Below are 22,591 nucleotides of genomic sequence, written 5' to 3'. Positions count from 1 at the left end.
CATTGTGGTTATTTGAAAAGACTCTCCAAGGTTGGATTAGATGATTTCTGAGATCATGTCTAGTTCCGACACTTTGAGTCTATGATTATCATGGTATAGTAGAAAATCCATGGGCTTAAGAGTCTATAGAACTGGATTTCAGTCTCAGTTTTGTAGTTAAATAGCTGTGACTTCAAATGAGTCATGTTATAGTTCTCTCATCTATAAAATGAAAAAATTGAACTGAATGATTGACAAGCAACTTTCGATGAGTCTGTTCTAAAAGAACTTATACTTTGTATTTGTTACACTTGAACTTGTTTGAAACATTTTATAGAGCCAGGGATCTTCTGGGCAGGCAGAATAAATTTAGGACTTCACAGTCCTAAGGGTTTTCACTGAGGGTGAAAGCTGCTGCCATGAGTGTGCTAATCAGAAAGTAAAAGGTCTTTGTTACTCCTTATAGTAACCAAACACTCAAATTTAATGTAGTAAAGATTGTTTCAATCAATAATTGCATAGGATTTATTACTATAAATTTTTCTTTGCAGATATCATATGGTAGCTTTTTATATTAGATTTTATTGGTTAAAAAAAATTAGAATACAAAGTAAATTCTGATTCTGGAAATATAAGCTTTATTAATTTTTTCTTTTGTAAGAACTCATTGAAGGAGAATAACTTTTTTTCCCCATTTTTGGGTTAGTGTAACTGTGTACATTCTTTAGCTTCTCCTGTCAAAATTTAGATATAATAAATTGTCTTAAATTTTCTGACACATTATGATTTAATCTTTCATGTTTTTATTTTTGGAAGAATGCCATGATGACATTTGAAGAAGAAAAAATGCAGTTGGCATGTGATGACTTAAAAACGACAGAAAAGCTATGTGAAAGTGAAGAAGCCGGGGTTATTGAAACAATCAAGAATAAGATCAAGAAGAACGTAAGTACAACATCATTTAAATGATGAATTTGGCACATTTGGAAAGATTGCTGCTTGGTTCTGACATTAATTACTGCTGTGCCATGCTTTTGTCAGTGAGCACAAATTTCATATTATTAGAATAAAAAACTACTTTACATATTTATCAACTGGAACTATTTTCTGATTAATAGAACTCTTAAAAGGCACTACTGTCACTCGGCATGTTTTATTCAGTAATATGGAGATTCTGTAGGTGCAAGGTGATGACGTGGCTTAAGAAGTAAGCTTCATATTTAGAGGTATCTGTTCCACTTCCTTGTACAGTCTTCTTGATGACCCCTAAGTTTCCTTCCACCTTTCTTATCAGTTTCTTACCAAGGACAGCTAGATATTTATCGAAGTCAGAAATTTGACATTTATGCATTTAGAAATTAGAGTGAGAGAGATGGGAAGGTTTAATGTTAATTTCTCTCTCATGAATGCATTTTTAATATTTGGATGGTCTTTATTCTCCAGTTGTCGTCCTTTGACGCTTGAAGAGTATCTTTAATTGCTATTAAATGAACAAAACTTTTTCCCTATCTAATATTGCTCCTGAGATTTTACTTAGTAGATACCTTGTAGTTTCAAGTGTATAAGGAAAAAATATGGGAAAACATTACCAGGATTATTTCGGTCCATCTGTATTGGTATATTTCAAAACAACACAAATTACTATAACATCATTTAAGCACTGAAATATTTTCTTAAGCACACATCAGTAATGTGTTTATAATATGATTCTTGTGTTCTTTTAAAGGTAAGTAAAAAGGTAAAGTAAAAAATATATGAACTATAGTACTTTGTAAATTTGTCCAATAGTGTTTCTTCTGCATCTATATAGATTGTTTTAAAAGAAGTCTCATTTATTTTCCAGTGCTGAGTATAGTGACTTGCACAAAATAGGTAGTTAACATTTGTCAAATTGAATTTTCAGCATGCATTTGGAATTTTTTATTTTCTTATTACTATTTTAAATATTCTTGTAGGATATAATAAGTTGAAGCGTTGACATATTTTTAAAAAATATCGTGGAATGCTTAGCATATATTACTAAATTTCATTTAGCCTTTTCTCTAAAACTACATTCTGGAAATATTTTCACTGTATATTTTTCTGTGAAATGTTTGAAATGTTATCATTACTCTAGTTGTCAATGTTAATCATAGTAGCTAAAATCTAAAAGTTATCTGTGGATACTTTGAAACTCTTATGTCTCCTTTTCTTATTGCACAGAATTTTTATTTTTTTAATTAATTAATTTATTTAGTTTTCAGCATTCACTTTTATAAGATTTTGAGTTCTAAATTCCCCCCTTCCCCGATGGCGTTGCATAGAATTTTTAAAAGTTTATTTTCAACTAATCTAAAATTAATAGTAATTTTTACCATCGTGATGTTTTTCAGTAGTCAGTTCCGTAACTATTAGATAAGCTCTAACTATTTCATCTTCTTAGAATGACTTTTATAGGATCCAGTGAGAAAAATCATTTAATGAAGACACTCACATTATCAATTTATGCTTTCTTGGCAATCTGCAGAAGCTCTTTGTCACAGTCATTATTCTTAGGAGCCCATGACAAACCATTAGTCAAATTCACTCCTCTTATTACTCAACCTCAAGATAGTTTTATCTGAGTTAAAATGCTGAGTTATTTTTCTCTAAGTAGGTTAAAAAAATTTTTTTAAAGTCCCCTTCTGTTTTAGTTTTGTTTCTTATTTATATCCTCTGTTCTTGAAGCTTCAAACTCAATCCACTCTAAGGCACAGTTTCTTAACTTGTGTCTGTGACCATGCTTGATAGATACGTACACAGATAAATAACTGTATTTCAGTATAATTGATTTTCTTTGTAATCCTGTATATTTTGTTTTATGCATTTAAAAACATTATTCTGAGAAAGGGTTCATATCCACAGGTTTCATCAGCTTGCCAAAGGTATTCATGACACAAAAATGGTAAATAACTCTAATGGATTAGACTTCTTGAGAAATGTTGTTGTTGTTGTTTAAGGGCTATGGTCCAAGGAGGTTGTGGTGGAAATTAATTGCTTTGTAGCCAAGATTTTGCCTTTTTTAGAAAAAATGGAAAAGAATCCCTGTAACAATGAAATTGTTTTAAAAAAATCACACCAGATTGCCATTTAGTACATTTGAGCACAGAAGAGATAAACATCAAAATGAAATTGCCTTCATTGCTGTGAATGAAGCTTATTAGCTTAGCTTCCCTTTTTTCTCCCTGCATTCTCCTTGCAGACCCTCCTCTTCTGAAGGTACTCAATGGCCTTCCCAGTGTTTAGGATAGAAATCTGTGAGCTTTTAATTTTGTGACTTCAGTTGGCATCTCAGTTCTCTTACCTTCCTTACAGAATTATTGTAAGGACAACATTGAGATAGATAACAAAGGTAAAACACTATTCAGGTTTGAATCATTGTTATTATGATCGTTAGGATTTTTAATTTCATTGGTGTGGGTACTTCTAACAGCTTTGCAGGTTTCAATCCTTCCATGCCTTTGTTGATGGTTTGGAGTGGCATGGCCAAAAAAATTGATCACATAGTAGTTGAGCCTTGCCAGACTTAGCTAGGTTGATTTATTGATTAATGAACACTCTAGATCAGGAGTTCTTAACCTGGGGCTTGTGAACTTGTTTTCAAAATATTTTGATAAATGAGATTGTTTACTGTCTCAGGGAGGGAGGAAAGGATGGAACTTGGAACTCAAAACTTATTAAAAAAAAACCCAGTGAATGTTAAAAATTATTTTTACACATAAAATAAAGTTTTTTTAAAAAATATTTTGACAAATGCAATTCAGTATAGTTTATAAACCTATGTATTTTATTTATGTATTTTAAAACATGATACAAAAATGGTCTAGAGAGACTAAGCAAAGCCTTTACAACTTGGTGTAGTAACTAGTTGGGCTTTGCTAGGTTAATGCTTAACTATCTGTCCCCCATGACATAATGAAGCATCAGAGGAGTTTATTTCTATACATATACAAAGATGATGTTTTACATTGCTTTAAAAGCCAAGTTTAACTTGATACATGGAAGCCAGGTGTTGTTCTTTAATTCAAATGTATATTGCCCACCATATTCAAAACACTGTGAATGTTGATGAGGGGATACAAAATCGAAATGGAAACAGCCCCTACTCTTAAGGAACTTACATTCTACTGGAGGAACAAGATGTTGAATAGTAAAATGACACTTTGATATTTAGGATCTGTCACTTTGTTGGTGTCTGTACTCCTTCCTGTATAATTCTTGTCCATGTTTTCTATAAATTTTCCATAATGGAAAGCTACAGAGCATCACTTGGAGAATAGTTCAAGAGATGGACTTTTGTTTCAGCAAGCAGGGATCATTGTGTAATTATATAATTGTGTAAAACCACTCAGTAATTTCTCAAATATAATCCATTCCAAACTCCTTCCCCCAATTCTGAGGCTCAGCTCACTGTCCATCTGTATCATCTTTCCAAAATATGTATCACAGAATTATAAAATCTGAGAATTGGAAAGGACTCTGTCACCTAGCTCGCTCTGCTTTACTCCATAGCATTCCTGACAAATGTAATACTCCTGGTTTGAAGGCTTCTAATGATGGAGAAATTAACTGCCTCCCAAGATCATCTATTCACCTTTTTAGGAATTTTTTCCCTTACATAACAACATGTGCTTTTGTGTAACTTTAGTACATTGCTCCTACTTCTATTTTCAGGGAAAGTAAAGCACATCTAATTCTTCTTCTACTTGCCAGTCATTCAGGCACTTAATTCATTTATATTCAACAAATATTTATTACTTGCAAAGCAAAATGCTAGGTCCCAAGAGTATATAAAGATAAAAACCCAAGACAGAGACTACTCTTGAGGAACTTATATTTTATGTACCAAGTACAGTTCATCCAAAGATCTTTCTACTGAAACAGTATTTAGGGATTCCATTCCTGGAGCTATCCTGTTTCAAAAACACTGATTTTAATTTCATTTGCTATATTCCTTAAAAAGTCTTTTCCAGCAATGCTGCACAAGTGGGTAAGGCTAGAATTACACTGCTGCCACCTTTCATGGAGTTGGCATTGCACGAGAATATGAAATTCAGTTGTGCATGAGGAGGGAAATAGCCATGATCCCCCTAGACTCAGCATTTCTTTGCATTCAATTTCCTTAGGTTCTTCATCTTATTATCTGAGAACAAGCATGGTTTCCACTTTCCTCACGGTTCTTGTGGCCTTCTTTTGAACACTCCCCAACTGTTCTTCCCAAAATTCTACAGGCAGAACTAAAATCAGTATTCCCAATATGATCTCACTAGGGCAGACTACAACAGGATTTTTCCTCCCTTTACCAGTCCATCAAAATTCCTTCCTCTCTTTCACATGATGGCTATTATGTAGCCGTATTTTCCCTCTCCTGTGTCTGTATAGTTGATTTTTTTGAACCAAAGTATAGTCTTTACATTTATTTAAATTAAACATTTTTTAAGTAACTGCTATATGCAAAATAATATGCTAGGTACTGGTGATACAAAGACAAAAATTAAATAAGTCTTTACCCTCAAAATATTTACATTCTGCTGGGGCCATATGACATCTACACTGTATACATGAAAATGTAACACATTGTTTGAGAAGGGAAAAAACACTAGCAGCTGGGGCTAGTAGAGGTGGGGGCACTTCATCTAGGCCTTGAAGTAAGAAGACAATTTTGTAAGACATAGATGAGGAAGTACTACATACCAAAGATGGGGGACAGTTTGTGTGAATGCATGCAGACAGGAGATGAAATGTTGAGTTGGGTAATTAGTTAATAGTCTCGTTTTCCTGAAATGTAGAGAGCATGAAGGGGAGCAGTAATGTAAGATATACTAATAAAGTTTAGATAGGAGTTAGATTGTATAATGGGCAATTAGGTGTTGCAGTGGATAGAGCACAGGGCCAAGAGTCAGGAAGACTCATGTTCTCCTGAGTTCAAATCCAACCTCAGACACTTACTAGCTGTATGACCATAGGGAAGTCAATTAGCCCTGTTTGCCTCAGTTTCCTCATCTGTAAAATAAGCTAGAGAAGGAAATGGCAAACCACTCCAGTATCTTTGCTGAGAAAACCCTAAATGGGGGCATGAAGAGTCAGACACAACTGAACAAGATTGTATGAAGCATTAAATGCCAGTCTAAACTGTCTGTATTTTATCCTAGAGGTAGTAGGGAACCATTAACATTTTTTGAGCAGGGAAGTGATATCATCAGATCTGTGAGTTAGAAAGAATATTTTTGCCAAATCTGTGTCATGGATTAGATAGGAAAAGAGACCAAAAGCAGGGAAACCCCTTAGTAGACTAACAGTAGTCTAGGCAAGAGATGTGAGTGGAAATCAAAGAGCAAGAGAGATGTTGTGTTGGTAGAACTGATCCGATTTATTTAGCAAGTGATTTGCATATCAAGGCTAAGAGAGAAGGAAGATTTCCAGGTATGAATAGGTGAATAGGAGGGTGTTAGTAATCTCAATACAAACGAGGAGGTTTGGAGAAAGTGAGTGTTGGGGGAGGGGACCATAAGTTTAATTTTTGACATGTTTAGCTTGATGTCCCAGGAGAGGTATCCAAAAAACATAAAGTGAAGGGATAGAACCTAGGATTTAGGACAAGATCCCCATGGTGTAGAGGAAGAAAAAAAAGCATGGCCCAGGACAGCGCTTTGAGGATGGGAATTGGATGGTGATTTTTTAGCAAAGGAGACCAAAGAAAGATCAATCATACAGATAGAGAACCACATAAAGAGCAGTATCATGGAAGCCAAGGGAAGAGAGGATTTCCAGGATTAGATGGTAGTCAGTGGTATAAAAAAATTGCATGAGATAAGAACTGAGAAAAAATAATCAAATTTAGCAGTTGAAATTATTGGTAATCTTTGAAAGAGCTGTTATTTCTATTAAATTTCATTTTCTTTGATTCTGTAGATCATTTGGGTGTATCAAAGCTTGAATTTATGTAGTGCTTTACAGTTTTACAAGCTACTTTCTCTTTGTAACCCTGTGAACTAGGTAAAGTGAGTATTTTTATTTCCATTTTATAGATGCAGATACTGAGGCTTAGAATTTGTGACTTGCCCCGATCACATAACTAGTCATTGACAGAGTCAAGACTTGAGCCCAGGTCATCTGATTCTAGGTTTAGTGCTCTTTCCATTACACTAGTCTTCAGTAATGTGGAAGCTTGTTAATTGTTGAGCAAAGGTCACTCCTTAATGTTTTCTGACAGTTTAAGAAGTGTGTGTAATTTTTAGCACCTTTATACCGCTGTTCTGCTGTCATCACTACAGAAACACAGGGTACCATAAGGTTGAGAAGCATTATTTTTTTCATTTTTGTCCATTTCATGAGTTGCTGTAGCCAAAATAAACAAATAAATTATCACCTACCTAGTGGCTAGTATTCTGGTAATGAGCCTTACTTGGGAGCCAAGATGGTTCTGAGAACCTTCAGGGCTCATGCTCAAAAGCTTTTTCAGTACCATAAATCTGCTACAACTTGCACTCCTGCATTCTCCTGACATAAACCTTCAAGAACCCAGGTCAACACCACAACAAAAGGGTTATTAGAATAGGATTATTTTGGGGGAGAAGCTAATCTCCACACCTTTTAAAATTCAGTGTCTGATCACTAACTTTTATATTGGTCAGACAGACTCCTCACATCTTGTCTTATGACATCTAAGAAACCACAGATAGAAGAAAATTTTGATAGAAGAAAATTTGCCCTTCAAACTGCAGCAGGAATTAGTAACGATTTTTCCCCCCATATTATAGGGTGGGTGACAATGAGAGGACTATTACCTCTACCCTTTTTTCTTTTTGTTATAGGGCAGTTTTGAGGGGTGCTGGGCGGAACCCAAATGTCTACAATGACGTGGGTTTTTTGGTTGTTTGTTTTACAAAGCAGCTTGTTAAAATATTAGTTTGCTTCTGTAGAACTTTGTGGCCACTTGGGCCACTGTGGCCCAAGCCCTTTTCTCCTGCTTTCCCAGCACAGTCAGTGTGGTTAAAGGTATGGGGCAGTCTCTCCAAGAACCAAGTTGGAGCCTACAGCTTAAGTTTCTTCTAAACTGGCCCTCAGGCCAGCTCCTTCTTTCATTTGGGAAACAGACCCTTCTGTGTCTAAGCTTAGGGAGGGTGGAGGTCCCAAAAACCTATTAATTAAAGAAAAGAAAGGAGAGAGACAGGTAGAGCCTCTGAGAATAGAAGGAAAAGGTAATGTTAGTCACACCAGCCATTTTGATCATTAAGCCCTATTCCTCGTGTCCTGTCAAAGAAGCACAATGAGATGATGCTTGTTAGGAGGATCAGATGAGATAGTATTCATAAAGCTCTTAGCACAGTGGCTGGCACATGGGGCTATATAAATCCTACGTCTTGTTACTGTTATTATTACTATTACTATTATTATGGTGGCTAATATACAGGCATTTATATAGTGCCTTACGGTTTGTAAAACACTTAATGTATATCATTTGATCCTCATAACAACCTGGAGAAGTAGACGCTATTATTCCCATTTTACAGATGAGAAAACTGAGGCTGAGAGTGGTTAAATGACTTGCTCGCATTCACACAGCTTTTACATGTCTTAGGCAGGATTTGAACTCAGTTCTTCCTCACTACAGTTTCAGCACTTTGTCAACTATCCTACTCTACTGTCTCCTGCCCACAGGTCCTCATAATCCCTTTCAGCGTTAGTCAACCTGCTGGGAGCTTGTGTTCCACTGGCAGAGCCTTCAAAAACATCAGGTCCCTCCCCTCTGCCTCAAGATGAGTAGACAGTGGAGTAGGACTTTGTGGAGGGGTGGATCTAAGTTGTAAGGGCTGCTTCTGCTCCTCCCTGCCTTCCTAAAAGTACATAGAGGAGAGAGGGTGAATTTTACTTTCAACTAAGCATTCATTTCCCTTTGTGAGTTCTCCAGTTTTAAGGCTAGGCTGGTTTTGTTTTTTGTTTTTTGTTTTTGTTTTCTTTTTTTAATCAATCATCCATTAAATTCCTAGGTATTTCCACTCCAACTGTACATACTTTCCAACCTCTTAGCCACCACGAGCCAGATTGCTGTGGGATCATAAACTGACTTTAGTATAAGCCTAAAGAAGACATAATTAGGATAGCAAATATTTCAAACTAACTTTTCGATTCTTTACTCTTTATATTAATTTGTGCCATCATTTCCCTCTATTAACTTTGTGTAAACGAGAATTGATTGTTTAACAAAAACGTAAAGAAACTGAAAACTGCAACATTAGAATGATTAAGCTTGACCCCAAAGAGACATATAAGGAGTAACTCTGTTCCCCGTCTTTAAGAGGTGGGGCACTAAGGGTTTGGAACATGGGGAAAATAACAAAAAACCAAACATTAATAAAAATTTATTCTTATAAACAAGGTAAAGAAAGATATGCAGACTTGAATAGGTTCTTAAAATTCACTTTTAGTTTCATAATGTTTTGAGATATTTCATTCTAATTTTATAAATTTGGCTAAATGTTCCATAGGCAACTCTTAAAATAACAGGTCATGTCAATGGAACTGTAAAATCTAAAACACTGTTAAATTATGACATATGTTTGAGCAATTATGTTTCACAATCCTAATTTTGGAATTGTTTCATTCAGTAAAAGAAAAGATATCTCAAACAGGTAGAGTATAGGATTGCTAATTTTATGTTCTATTATGACATTTCCTTTCCTTTTTTGCATTATTCAAACAGGTTGATGCTCGAAAATCTGCACCATCTATGGTTGATCGACTTCAGAGGCAAATAATTATAGCTGACTGTCAGGTTTACTTGGCTGTACTTTCTTTTGTGAAACAAGAGTTGTCAGGTAATGCTGAAACATTTTTAACATTTTACTCCATTTCAGTGGGTAAATTATCAACAGGACTCTTATATTTTAGGTCACCTATTTCAGCGTCTGAAAATGTAGGGTACCAGATGCTTCTTGTTATCACTTACTACTTAAAGAAAGGTAACCCAAACACACAAGCAAATACTTGGCAGTAGGAGGAGGAGGAGGAGTATGTCTCTGCTTCATCCTTTTGTCTCAGCAATGTTTACCAGGGGTAGGGAACCTGTGGCCTCGAGGCCCTGAAGTGCAGCCCTTTGTCTGAATCCAAACTTCATAGAACATATCCTTTTATTAAGGATTAATTAATTAAAGGATTTGTTACTCCTTTATTAAGACAGTCACTTCATATTGGTGATGAAAGTGGAGATGGCCATTGTCGTCTAGTTCACCATTGTCTTCTGTTTCATACTTCATTTCTGTGTGGGAACCAGTCCGGTGTTATGAACCTTAAAATGAGAAATTACTGGTTGGAGCTCTATCTTTTGAATACAGATTTTGAAGGCTGAAAAAAAGACATTACTAATAATGTAGTTTCCTTGATTGAAGACCATTTTAATCTTCATTTTAAAAATGTAAACACATTTCTTTTTTGTTTGCTCATAGAAAAGTTATGTTGCTTCTTCCCTTTACCCATTCAATAGAATCTGATTTTCTAACCAGAAAATAATGTCTGAATTTAGCAAAACAAATTACTTATTCAGATATTCATTGTAAAGGCTTATCTAATACTACTAGTAAAAACTTATTAATAGGCAAAAACTCTTTGAGAAGAAAAATCTAAAACTAAATTTTATTTTAAAATTGTGAAAGATATTTTGCCACTTAGTTCAGGTACAAACTTTCCTCATCATACAATGTTTTAAAGTAATTTTCATATGTTATTTGAAAAATCAAAGATGTTTGGTTTCTAACTGGGTCAAGTTAAAATTAAATATGACTTTTACTTGAGTTCTAATATGTTAATACAGTAAAGCTTTGACATTTCACTAACGTGGATACAATCTATCCATGTTAGATCTTTTCATTTTCATCATCCCAAATCTCTTCTAGTAACTTATTGGTATGGACATTGAATACTTGTCTGATGAAAGGCCTACTAATCAGAAGACATGGATGCTGCACTGGGCTGCAAAAAGGGAATAGTACAATACTATTATTAAAAATTAATCATTTTCTTTTACCCACTATAGTGCATCAGAAATGAAAGAATAGTAGAGTTTATCTGGAATTCTTTGTTCAAAAACAGGACACTAAAGTTTACTTCTGTAGGGATCTCATACTAAGCTTGTAAGCCTTCCTTATTTTTCTTTCTGATACTTAAAAACCCCTTGGAAAGAAAGCTACTTTTAGACAGAAGTTGAAGCATGAGTTAATTATTTCGTCAATCCTGGTTTTTTTGCAGGATCAGTTTATTTGAGTTATACTTAGTCTTTGCAGTTTTGACATTGTTACCTGCCTGGTTCTTTCTCGTATGCATGTTGAAGTGAAATTGTGACAGACGAGACGTTCTCAGATTCCAACAAAAATAGCTTTCTGCTGAGTGGCTTCACATATATTTCAAAGCAGCAATATGCAGAATAGAAATGTGCTTAACTTGCCTTTCAGTGGCCCACTGGGCTACCATTTTATTGTCTTCTATGTTGATTTTGCATTTGGGGATCTTTTTCCTAGGTGTTTTTTGAATGGACGTTTTTTCCTATGAGAAGTAGTCAATATTCAGGTTTGTTATAGATGTTCCTCCCTTCTCTGGAGGGGCATGCAAGCTAGGGAGGTATGGAACATGTTACCAGCCTTCTTGGACAAGGCGGCATGGCCACCAGGCAAGGAGATGAGCAGTAGGTAGTGGGATAAGAGGACCATATGGCCAGAATAGTAGTAATAATATCCACTAACACTTTTGTACCTTATATATTTTTAAAAACATTTTTATGACAATCTTGTGGGGTTACAGAGAAGTAATGTATTGTTATCTTTATTGCTCAAGATCACACAGCTTAGTTGTTTTTATTTATTGTTGTTATTTTTCATCTGGGAGAGATGGAAATAACGAATACAAAATAGAAATACAAAACCTGGTGACCTCTGACTGAGTAGCCTTACATCCAAGGTTGCCTTCCCTTCTTTATGGTTCCTTGGCTCTTGTGGAAGGAGTCGGTCTCTGGGGTGTGAGGACAGTTATGGGACATGGGGTGTGGGGAGGGTTTCACAATTGTTAGGAGACCCAAACCCTACCTGAGAAGAGGGGGTAGGTGTGGGGACGATGTGGCCAGGGAAGAGTGTGATGGACTGGGTCTCAGGTGGAAGAATAAAGAGGTCAGAGCTCCAGAACTAAATTGAAAGGCTTATGGTAATTAGGGACAGAGTGAGGACTGGAGCTTAGGGCACCTGTTCTCTTTGCATTGTACCATGCAAGGACAAACTTAGTTTCTTGTAATGTTGGATCTTGGGCAGGAGCAGGCGATCCATGGTAGGGATTGGTTCCAAAGAAACCTATTGGCCAGGGGACATTGAAGAGTGTAGGGAAATAAGTTTGCTACCAGCCAGCCAAAAAACTACTTCATCTACTTATCCTATAATGTGGGTAGAGAGCATTTGGAGGAAGACCTATGTTACTTCTGCTGTGGTAAGCATACTAGGACACAAATACAAATAGTATTTGTAGTGTAGGCAGCTAGATGTTTTTCTGGAGGCAGAAAGACCTGAGTTTGAATCCTGCCTCAGACACTTAGTAGCTATGTGGCCCTGGGCAAGTGACTTACTCTCTCTTAGCCTCAGTTTCCTCATCTGTAAAATGAGGTTAATGATAGCGTCTTCCTCACAGGGTTGTTGTTTATCTCAAATGAGATAGCATATGTAAAGTGCTTTGCAAACCCTTGAAGCATTATATAAATGCTAATTATATTAGTAATCAATCTATAAATATTTATTAAATGCCTACAATGTGCCAAGGACTGAGGTTATTATTCATGGTAGTGGTAGCAGTAGTATACCTGTTCACCAATGGAAATGCATCATCTTGTCCCCTACTTTCCCACTCCCCACCCTCCATCCCGTTCAGTCACCATAAAAATTTAGTTTTGGGAAATGTCGATGTATCTTGATATGTTTTTTTCACAACTAAACCCTCTACCCATTACCACAAAAGAGTCAAAGGGTGAAAGATCCCTTTGTGGAGACAGAGACCCCAATCCTGCTGCCTAGCTAGTTTGGACTGTAACTTTATTCCAATTAGACAGATTGCCTGTGGTTTTCTGTTTGTGCCAATGAGTCATTCCACTGGTACAGACTTTCAGGAGCTGAGTGACTGATTGATTGAATGTGACATTTCAGAGGGACATCTCATCATTAAGAGAGGAGAACAGAATGTGAGAGAGAAAGAGAGAGAGACAGAGAAGGAGAGAGAGAGAGAGTGTGTGTGTGTGTGTGTGTGTGTGTGTGTGTGTGTGTGTGTGTGTGTGTGTGTGTGTAGGGGAGACAGATTATTGCCGTTCCCTCACTGCTGCTGCGTTGTGAGTGTGACATCATTGACTGCATTGCTGCAGACAACTGGCCTTACAAGTTTTACTCTGTAACCTGCAGTAATATTGAATATGCAGTACAAACTGAGACTGGTCTGAGGTTCCCTCAGTCTCCATCTGGCTGAGCTTAGCTGTGTTTAGAATTTTATAGAGTCATAATTATGGAAGCACTGCAGTAAGGTTATCTTAGCCCCAAATTGTACTTAGGTACTGCCATAAATAGTAAGAATAAAATGTTCCTTTAAATGAAAAAAAATTTATTTTGAATTTCATTGAAACCAGTTCTTTGTCTTAAATTCTTAGATCTAAATTTAGCGTTCTGTTTACTAGCCTACAGTTGAGAGCAGTAAAATTTGTGGAATTTTGTTATCTTTATGTGTTTTCAAGTAACAAAAAATTATGGTGTCAGATTCTATAATAAGCTGTATTTATTTCATTTTTATTTTAAAGTGGACTTTACTTTTTTTTTTTAAAGAGAGCTCTATGAAATATGCACAAAGGTGAGGTTTCCCTTTTTGGGGTGGGGCAGAGTAGTATTCCTACTGCTTCTACAACTTGTCTGGGCTCTTATTACTTCCAGGTGGAATTATTTTAGCAAACTTCCTATCTGACTTCTTTTGTCCCCTTCCATTCTGTCTTGAATATTGCTGTGAAATAATTGTCCGTAAACATTCTTTTTGTTATGTCCCTTTTCTGTTTAGAGGCCAATGTTGGCTTTTTCCTACAATATCAAGAACATATTCTTCTGCCTGACTTTCAAAATTCTCTATACTCTGGACCCACCCTTTCTCTAACCTAATTTTGTACTACTTTCCAACATGTACCTCTAAACACCTAGGAGCACACCATGTTAGCCTGATAACATCATTGATTGGCTTCACGAAAACATGACATTAAAGTTAGTAATATTACAGTGGTTCAGGTGGTCTATCAGAATGGTAATGAGCTGTAGTCCTCTGTAGGCTGCCCTCTAGACCCAGCCTTTCACCCTGAAGCCTCAACTTCAGCCATGGAATTCACACCTTGGAAGTACCCTCTCCCCCAGAGGCCTCTCCCCCTGATTGGATGTTTCCTCCCAGAACTTCCAATGAGATAATATTTGTAAAGCACTTCCCACAGTGCCTGTCACATAGTAGGTACTTAATAAATGCTTATTCCTCTTCACTTCCTTTTCCATTTAAGGCATCCAGGCCAACCATGGCTCCTTCCTTTACAGGCAGCACTGTAGACTTTTTATACCATGCCCTCTCACCAGGCTCCTGTGTGTCCCAGTCTCTGTCACCTCCTCTGCTTTTCAGCTCCCTTTTAGGTTTTAGATGTTATCTTCCCCCATAAGAATGTGAGCTCCTTGAAGGCAGAGACTTGTTCTTTCTACTCATTCTCAGTTCTTAGCAGTGTTTGGCACATAGTAAGCACTTAATAAATGCTTGTTGACTGTTGATTTACTGGTAGGCGGGAGTGGAGAACAGGAACTGGAGCAAGAACCAGGGAAGACCAAGGAGCCTGAAGATGTCAGAATGGTTTATGGAAGGGGGCAGTTATATCATCATGTTATTGCAAAATGACACTGGTTGGGGCAGTGTCACAAGTATGCCAGTGTTTGTTGGCAATTTTAGCAATCCAGTGTAATTAGCAGTTATTTACTGTTTTGCGTTGTTCATTTTTAGTTTCATGTGCATTTGTGTCTTCTCAGTTGTTAACTCTTTGAGGGCACAAAACTTCTTTACAACCTCAGTACTAAATGCAGTTTGCATAGTTCTCACTCAGCAATTGGTTGTTTTGTCTAACAATTTTAGGTTTTTACAAGTTCTCAGGTTCAGCCATTTTATTTGTAGCTCATCCTTTCACATTTTCAAGTGTTTTTTTAATTTCAGATTTGTTTCTTATTTGCCAATCTTCTGCCACCTTTTAATCATCTTTCTCATTTGTATGTACTTGTGACTGCTAGCATTTTGAGATCTGCTTTTTTTAGGTTGCAGAAGTGTTACATTATTTTGTCCATACTTTCTATGTTTATTTTTATTTGGTGCTTTCATTAAGGAGGAAAAAAAAAACTAATGCTCTGTGAGCCCATTTATCTCTTTTCCTGCTTCCTTCTGACACATAGTAGTGGTTAAAAAAAAAAAAGAGCATTAGACTTAGAATCAAGAGACCTAGATTGAATCCCAGCCCCACCACTTAATCATTGTGTGACCATGGGCAAGTCACTGGACTTATTTTCCTCTCCTGCAAAGTGGGAATAATAATACTTGCATTATGTGCTTCACAGTGTTGTGAGGAAAGTGCATTGTGAACCTCAAAGTGCTGTATCAATTTGAAGTATTTTTTTGTAAATTTTTTTCTAAAAAGACCATCATCCATCAATAACCTATAACTTTTAGACTGGCTATATTGTTAATATTGACCCCCACAGGAGACATAATAATCATTGGTTAGTGAACATTGGTATCTTCAAATGAAATATAACCCCAGTTCTCTCATCTGTTCTTGGTGACCTGAATTCTTAAGAAAAAAACCAAACTTCCTGAAACTTGAAAGTATTTTTTTGCCTCTCCTTGTCCAAAGCATTGCTTTCATCTTTCTCCCTCTATTTTCAAGTAATCACAAATCTGTAGTGTGTACATTTTTGCTAGCTACAACTTTACAGATGAGGATAGCATATACATTTGCTCCACAACTACCACTGACATTCCTTACAGAGACATACTCTTCCTTGAATTTGTGGTATAGAAGTGATCATCATAGTCAGACTTTAAAAGCCAAATTGCCTTCTTTAATCTACTTGTAAAAATATTGTTGGGGAAGGGCCCAGGCCGAAAGCACACCTCTGGGTGATGTGATGTGTTGTGGACCTGTTTTTATTTTTTTTGCTTTCTTGGTGGCCCATGTTTTGAGCTACATTCTGGTAAAGTAAAGGATGTAGCAAAAAAATAATGGGGGAACCTTGAAAATATGGTAGGAGAAGAGCTTATTCCTAGGACCCTCTTGTCACTGGACATCCTTTTTGGATGGGAGCTCTGTGTGTGGCATACATATAGTCATAGGGGTGTGTGAAAAGACACTGATATTGTAGACTGAAAAAAAGCATCAAACCAACAACTTAGATTGTTCACCAACCATTTAAATGATTGCATATGGAATTTTGACTCTATTTTAATATTTAAAGTGAAAAACTTAGGATGATCTTCATATGAAATTTGGAATCTGCTGTATTTTAATATTTAAAATTAAAATCTCTGGATAGTCTTCATATGAAATTTGGACTCCATGCCATTCCCTCTTAAAAATTGGCCTGGTTTTCATGTTGGCTGTAAATATGCAATACTGAAAATTCTCATAACTGCTCATATTCAGAATATGGTAATTTATACTCCAAAAACCCATTTTTTCCCTTTTTTCTCCTTAGCATACATAAAAGGTGGATGGATCCTTAGAAAAGCCTGGAAAATCTACAGTAAGTGCTACATAGACATCAATGCCCTGCAGGAACTGTGTCAGAAAAAGCTAACTGAAGAACCCTCAGATGCTGCAAATGATAATCATGTTGCTGTGGAAGGAGTGTCAGAGGAATCTCTAAATAGACTGAAAGGGGCTGTTAGCTTTGGATATGGACTATTTCATCTTTGTATATCCATGGTGCCCCCAAACCTTCTCAAAATCATCAACCTGCTGGGTTTTCCTGGAGACCGACTGCAAGGCCTTTCTTCATTGATGTATGCAAGTGAAAGTAAGGACATGAAGGCTCCTTTAGCTACGTGAGTAGCTATATTGCAATGCTTTGGTAGATATTGTAGTGTTGAAAGTAAGTAAACTACAATCAAAGATGAGACTTTAAAGGAAACAGCAGGTAAAACAATCCGTTGTTTGACACAATGTGATGCCTTATAAAACTTGTCACATCATTGGTGGCTTTTTATTCTATTGGAGGATGATACTGTAATGTAGAATTTTAGTTAGACCATCCATTCTCTTAACATTCTAACGAGAATTTTAATTGCATTTTAATCTGGTTAAGTGAAGGAATCATAAAATCAGAGACTTGGAGCTGGAAAGGTACCACCACCCTAGAGGCCATCTAAAACAACCTTTCATTTTACAATTTCAAATGCTTTTTGGAGTTGTACAAATACTGATTTGGGTTTGAAATTGTGAAAATTCATTATACATTTTTATATGTTCCTAAGAATTCTGTACTTACAGAGATTTTAAATGTTTGGAAACCTAGTTCTGTGTTACATTTATCACTGAGCTGGTGTCATAAGTATGATCAACATTTTACACATCAGTCAGACTCAGCCATATTATTTTGTTCTGTTGGTGCAATAAATGGAAACACGAGTGCTTGAACAGGTGGGTGGAGGAGATGCTTCTCTCCAGCTAGAACAAAAGGTTATTAGGAAAGTCTCTTAATTCCATGGTAGGCACCAGTGACATCATTGGAGATTGTCTTTGGGAAATTGACTGTCAGTTGATCTAAAATAATGATACAAGAGAACTTCTTTCTGGAGTTACACTTTACCTTTACCTGTCAAATCCCTCAGATAGGGCGATGCTATCAAAGGAGAACTTTCTGAATCTTTGATATAAGTACAGTGCCTGGCACCTAGTAAGTGCTTAATAATGCTTGTTCACTGACTGACATGCATGAGAATTTGCTCTCTTATTCAAGATTCATATTTATTTACATGTTGTAGTGATTAGAACTGGCCTTGGAGCCGGGTAGATCTGGGTTCAAGGTTTGTCTCTGATATATAACTATATGTGTGACTCCAGGCAAATCATTTATCCTTTCTATGAGCTATGCAACACAGTGTGACATTCTTATATCTGTGCAACTCTCTGAGACTAGAAGTTGAGAGAAAGGGCCAGATTTGTGTTGATAAAAGGAGCTTCTGCACGTGCCAGTGAAATCATCCCTATTTTGTTATCGTTTTGAAAAGTATCTACCATTGCGGTCCTGTGAAAATAATAGAAACTATAGACTTTCATTCACTAAATTTGAGTTGGAAGGAACCTTAGCAGTCTCCTGGCCCAGGCCATACCTGAGAGGATTCCCTGATGTCATTTGTCCTGGATAAAACCAAGTGGTTATCCTGTCTCTGCATCAGAACCTCCAGTGAGGAGGAACCCCCCACCTCTGAGGCAGCCCGGTCCACTTTTGAATAACTTTGATGGTTCCATTTTTGCTGCCGCTGAGACTGGATTTTCTTTGTAGCTTCCAACCATTGCTTCTGGTTCTTACCTCCAGGCTTAGCTAAAGAGAGTGTGATTTCTTTTCCACTTGATAGATGCTGAATAGAGCTATCACATTCCTCAGACTTTTTCTTCTCTGGGTTAACATCCCCAGTCCTTTCGCCTGGTCCTTATGTGACATGAACTGAAGGCCCTTCACCATCCAGTTGCTCTCTTCTCCAACGTGACAATGTCCTTCCTAAACTGAGGTGCCCAGAATTGAGCACAGTATTCCAAGTGTGACCTGATGAGGGCAGAACACAGCAGTACCTTCTTATTCCTGGAAGCTAGGCAGCTCAAAATGGCACCTACTCTTTTTGCTTGTCTCATTATTCCTGTGGACCCCATTGATTTTGAAGATTTAATGAACTCATCCTATCCCATATCTGAATAGTCCTTTGCATTGACTGAATAAACAAGCTAATAGTATAAAAACAATTGTCAGAGAGATACTCGTTTTTCTTAAGAGAACAGACCAAAACTTCTAGAATTTTGTGGAAAGTGGGAGATCTTAGTGGACTTGGAGTGAGAAGACTTGAGTCAAGTCCCAACCCCGCCATTCAGCTAACGCAAGTGTTAACCTCTCTGTGCCTCTGTTTCTCTATAGGTTCAGTGGGGATACTAATACTTGCACTACTTTCTTCCCACTATTGTGAGAAAAGTATTTTACATATGTAAAGTGCTATAGAAATGTGACCAATTACTGGACATGCTCATTTACTTGTGATTGCCATGCCAGTTATTCATCACTTTTATTTATTCATTCAAACAGGTGTTTTGTTAGATTATATTAAATGATGATAATTCCTTATAAGCAATAAAATAGCAGTTATTTTAATATGTCATATTGGCTTTATCAATCTCATGTAACGATTTTACTGAATTTTTAAAAGCTTATTGTATTATAATCATCCATTCCAACCAATAGCTAGGTGTAATTTATGATTAAGTTTTAGAATAGTGAGGAAAAGGTTCTATCTTTTTTTTTCCAGATCATTTTGTGTACTTTAATCCACTCATTGTAATTTAAGGCTGTAGCTTGTAATGTTCAATTATCAATGTCAAGTTCTGAGGTCTGTACCACTAACCTTTGTGAGTTATATCTTAGTAACATCTATTACTATTGATATCAAAGTGTATTTGTTTATTATACCATAAGTATAATTAACTGACTTTGTTGTGAAAAAGGCAAATTATATGCCCACTGGAAAAAGTGGAAAAGACTTGGTAATTCTCTTATTTCAAGGGGCTAAAAGTACATAGGATCTCAGATTTAGAGTTGGAAAGCATCACATTGTACAGATGTGGAAACTGAAGCCTCTGTTTGAAAGGTTAAGGTTTTTAATTTGTGTGTTGATTTCATTTACATTGTACTTTTGTTTGCATTCAATTTACAAGTAAATAATTGTTTGAATTTTGACTAGCTGTTTGTTTGACTTGACTCTCTGCCTACCATTTTTAAATGACCCAGGAAATAGAAATGTTTCTATTACCTTTTTAAAAAATTAGTCATCTAATTGCAAAGAGTAGACTGCTTTTTATCTTGTACTTAATGCTTTAATTGAGATTTTCAAGAGTATTGACATAGCCAAAATATATCAAAAGATAGTCTTTTTTATTTCTAGAAGCTATACAAATCCCGATCTGGGTAAGAATGATGTTTAAAATGTGCTAATTGAAAGGTGTTTGGGAGATGCAGGATATGTGTCCTTAAAAATGAAGACTAAAAAGACCAGTGAAATTGTTTACTTAACTTCACTGTCCTAATTTTCTTTAGATTAACTCTACTATGGTATCACACTGTAGTTCGTCCTTTCTTTGCCTTGGATGGCAGCGATAACAAGGCAGGCTTGGATGAAGCTAAGGAGATTCTTCTGAAGAAGGAAGCTGCTTATCCAAATTCTTCCCTGTTTATGTTCTTCAAGGGACGAATACAGAGATTAGAGGTACAATATATTTGATTTTTTAAAAGAAAAATATTCATCATGTCTTATACGAATTTTAATAGGGACATTAAAAAACAATGTCAACTTGAAGTACATGCATTTTTATTGAAATTCCTACAGAATATTCTTTACATCATTGTCTATGGGTAAGTTTTCAGGTAATATTCCATATTTTACAAAGTGACAGAAGTATTGTGCAGGGGAATCTTGTTCTTTGTCTTCTTGTGGCGTTATCGTCAGTAAAGAAAATGGCAGGAAATTCAGTTACAAGATAAATGCAGTTTAAGCTTAAGAGAGAGAGAAAATTTGTGATTTGGGAGTCATTTCTCACAGCCTCAGTTTCCTCGCCCAGTCAATCAACAGATATTTATAAAACAGTTGTTTAATAATTTGTTAATAATTTATTAGACAGTTGTTTAAGCAATTAGGCATTGTGCCAGGCTGGAGATACAGAAAGTGGAACAATCCGTGCTTTCGAGAAGGGCTTACATTCCTTCCAGATCCCCCAGCTCCAAATCCAGCACTGTACCAGGCCCACGTAGCCAGATTCCTACTTCCAGAGCACTACATCAGAAGCCTTGCTTTTTCTCTAGAGACAGCGTCTATTTTAGAAATTCAGTAGAATTTCTTATGGGCCTCATCTCATTTGTTTACCTTTTTTTTTTTTAAACCACTCATTGATTAAATGCTGCTGGTTCAAGGAAGCCTTTTACTTCTTGATAATTTGGAAAACAACAGGAATACTAATTACAGAATTGGGTACCCAAACAAGAAGCTGTGTAATCTAAATGCAGGTGGCTATTGATAGATAGAGCAAATGTGGGCTGACCCATGATGCAGTTGAGTAGTAGAGAGGGTTAGCACCAGCTATCTGCCATCCATCTGATTAATCTGCCGCTGTAGTCCAGTAAAAGTTTTTAGCCAGCTATAGTCTTTCATGAGAGCTGTGGTGATTCACTCTCTGTGCTGAAAGCTTTATTTTACCTTCTTATTAGTTACTTAATATATGAGACTTCCTTAATGTTGCTTTTCTTTTAGGGGAAAATCATTTTGTTAACTACATACATTCCCTACTTAATACAATTATTGTTCCTCCATAAATACCACATTAGGAAAAGATAATTTAAAGTGGCACTTAGTTTTATATGACACTAAATAACAAAAGAGCTATCTATTTTCATAGCAGCATTATTCATAATTGCAAAAAAAATCTGGAAGCAGTCTGAATGTTCCAACAGTGGAGAAATGTTTAAATAAATTATGGTACGTTCATAAAGTGGAATATTATAATTCCGTTAAGACAGATAATTGTGAGGAATATTAGGAAATATGGGAAGCTTTTATAAAATAAGACAAGCAGAAAAAACAGAATCCAAAGAACAGGGTTCATACTGATTATGGACATGCCAGAGAAAAGGTAACTATGAATAAATGTACAAAAAAATCTTGTTCAGGACTAAACTGAAAAGTTATGATGTTTTATAATTTGAATTTTATTTACTTAAATGTAAATTGGTGCCGAGTTTAATCTGTTGCATTTATGTTTATTATATGAAATATTTCTTAAAAACTAAATGTAACAGTAAGCAGACTGACTAAAATCAGTCTATCAGTAAATACTGATTAAGTTCCTACTGTGTGCCAACTCCTGGGTCAAGTACCCAGGATACAGAGAAAGGCAGAGGACAGTCCCTAATCTTGAGTGCTCAAAGTCTGATGGATAAGACAAGATGCACACACAAATATGTACAAAGGAGAATTAATCTTGGTGAGTCTCAAATACTAGCTTATATTATCACCAGCCCATTTGACTTATGACTTAGGCTACTGGCCAACAGTCATTACGTCAAGGTTCAACTATATTCAGATGGATCCTTGATCTCCTTAATGTGAGTTTTCACTCCTGCTTCAACCCATCATTTGTCTGCTCATCCTGTGAGACTCTGGTCCATGTCCTCCCCTAACTTCATCCCAGTATGTCTCTCCAACTTACTGAGGGCTTTCCTTGCATTCTTTTGACATTGCAAGACTACCAAAGAAACCTGTGTGTGGTCCA

The 22,591-nt window shown here is 36.3% G+C and overlaps 1 protein-coding gene across 2 annotated transcripts in view; it reads left to right on the top strand.

The window, feature by feature from the left end:
- Positions 1-22,591, top strand: part of TTC39C (tetratricopeptide repeat domain 39C) — a 109,694-nt gene that overhangs the window by 32,958 nt on the left and 54,145 nt on the right. For both annotated transcript variants that reach the window (XM_020968683.2, XM_020968682.2), the window contains exons 3-6: positions 796-924; positions 9,701-9,815; positions 16,764-17,112; positions 20,367-20,535. In XM_020968683.2, the coding sequence (XP_020824342.1) occupies positions 796-924; positions 9,701-9,815; positions 16,764-17,112; positions 20,367-20,535 (762 nt within the window). The remainder of the gene's footprint in view (positions 1-795; positions 925-9,700; positions 9,816-16,763; positions 17,113-20,366; positions 20,536-22,591) is intronic.

This window comes from Phascolarctos cinereus, unplaced genomic scaffold (genome assembly GCF_003287225.1).
Source record: "Phascolarctos cinereus isolate Bilbo 61053 unplaced genomic scaffold, phaCin_HiC Scaffold_4;HRSCAF=312, whole genome shotgun sequence".
Lineage (NCBI taxonomy): Eukaryota > Metazoa > Chordata > Mammalia > Diprotodontia > Phascolarctidae > Phascolarctos > Phascolarctos cinereus.
This window is presented reverse-complemented; position numbering and strand designations above follow the sequence as displayed.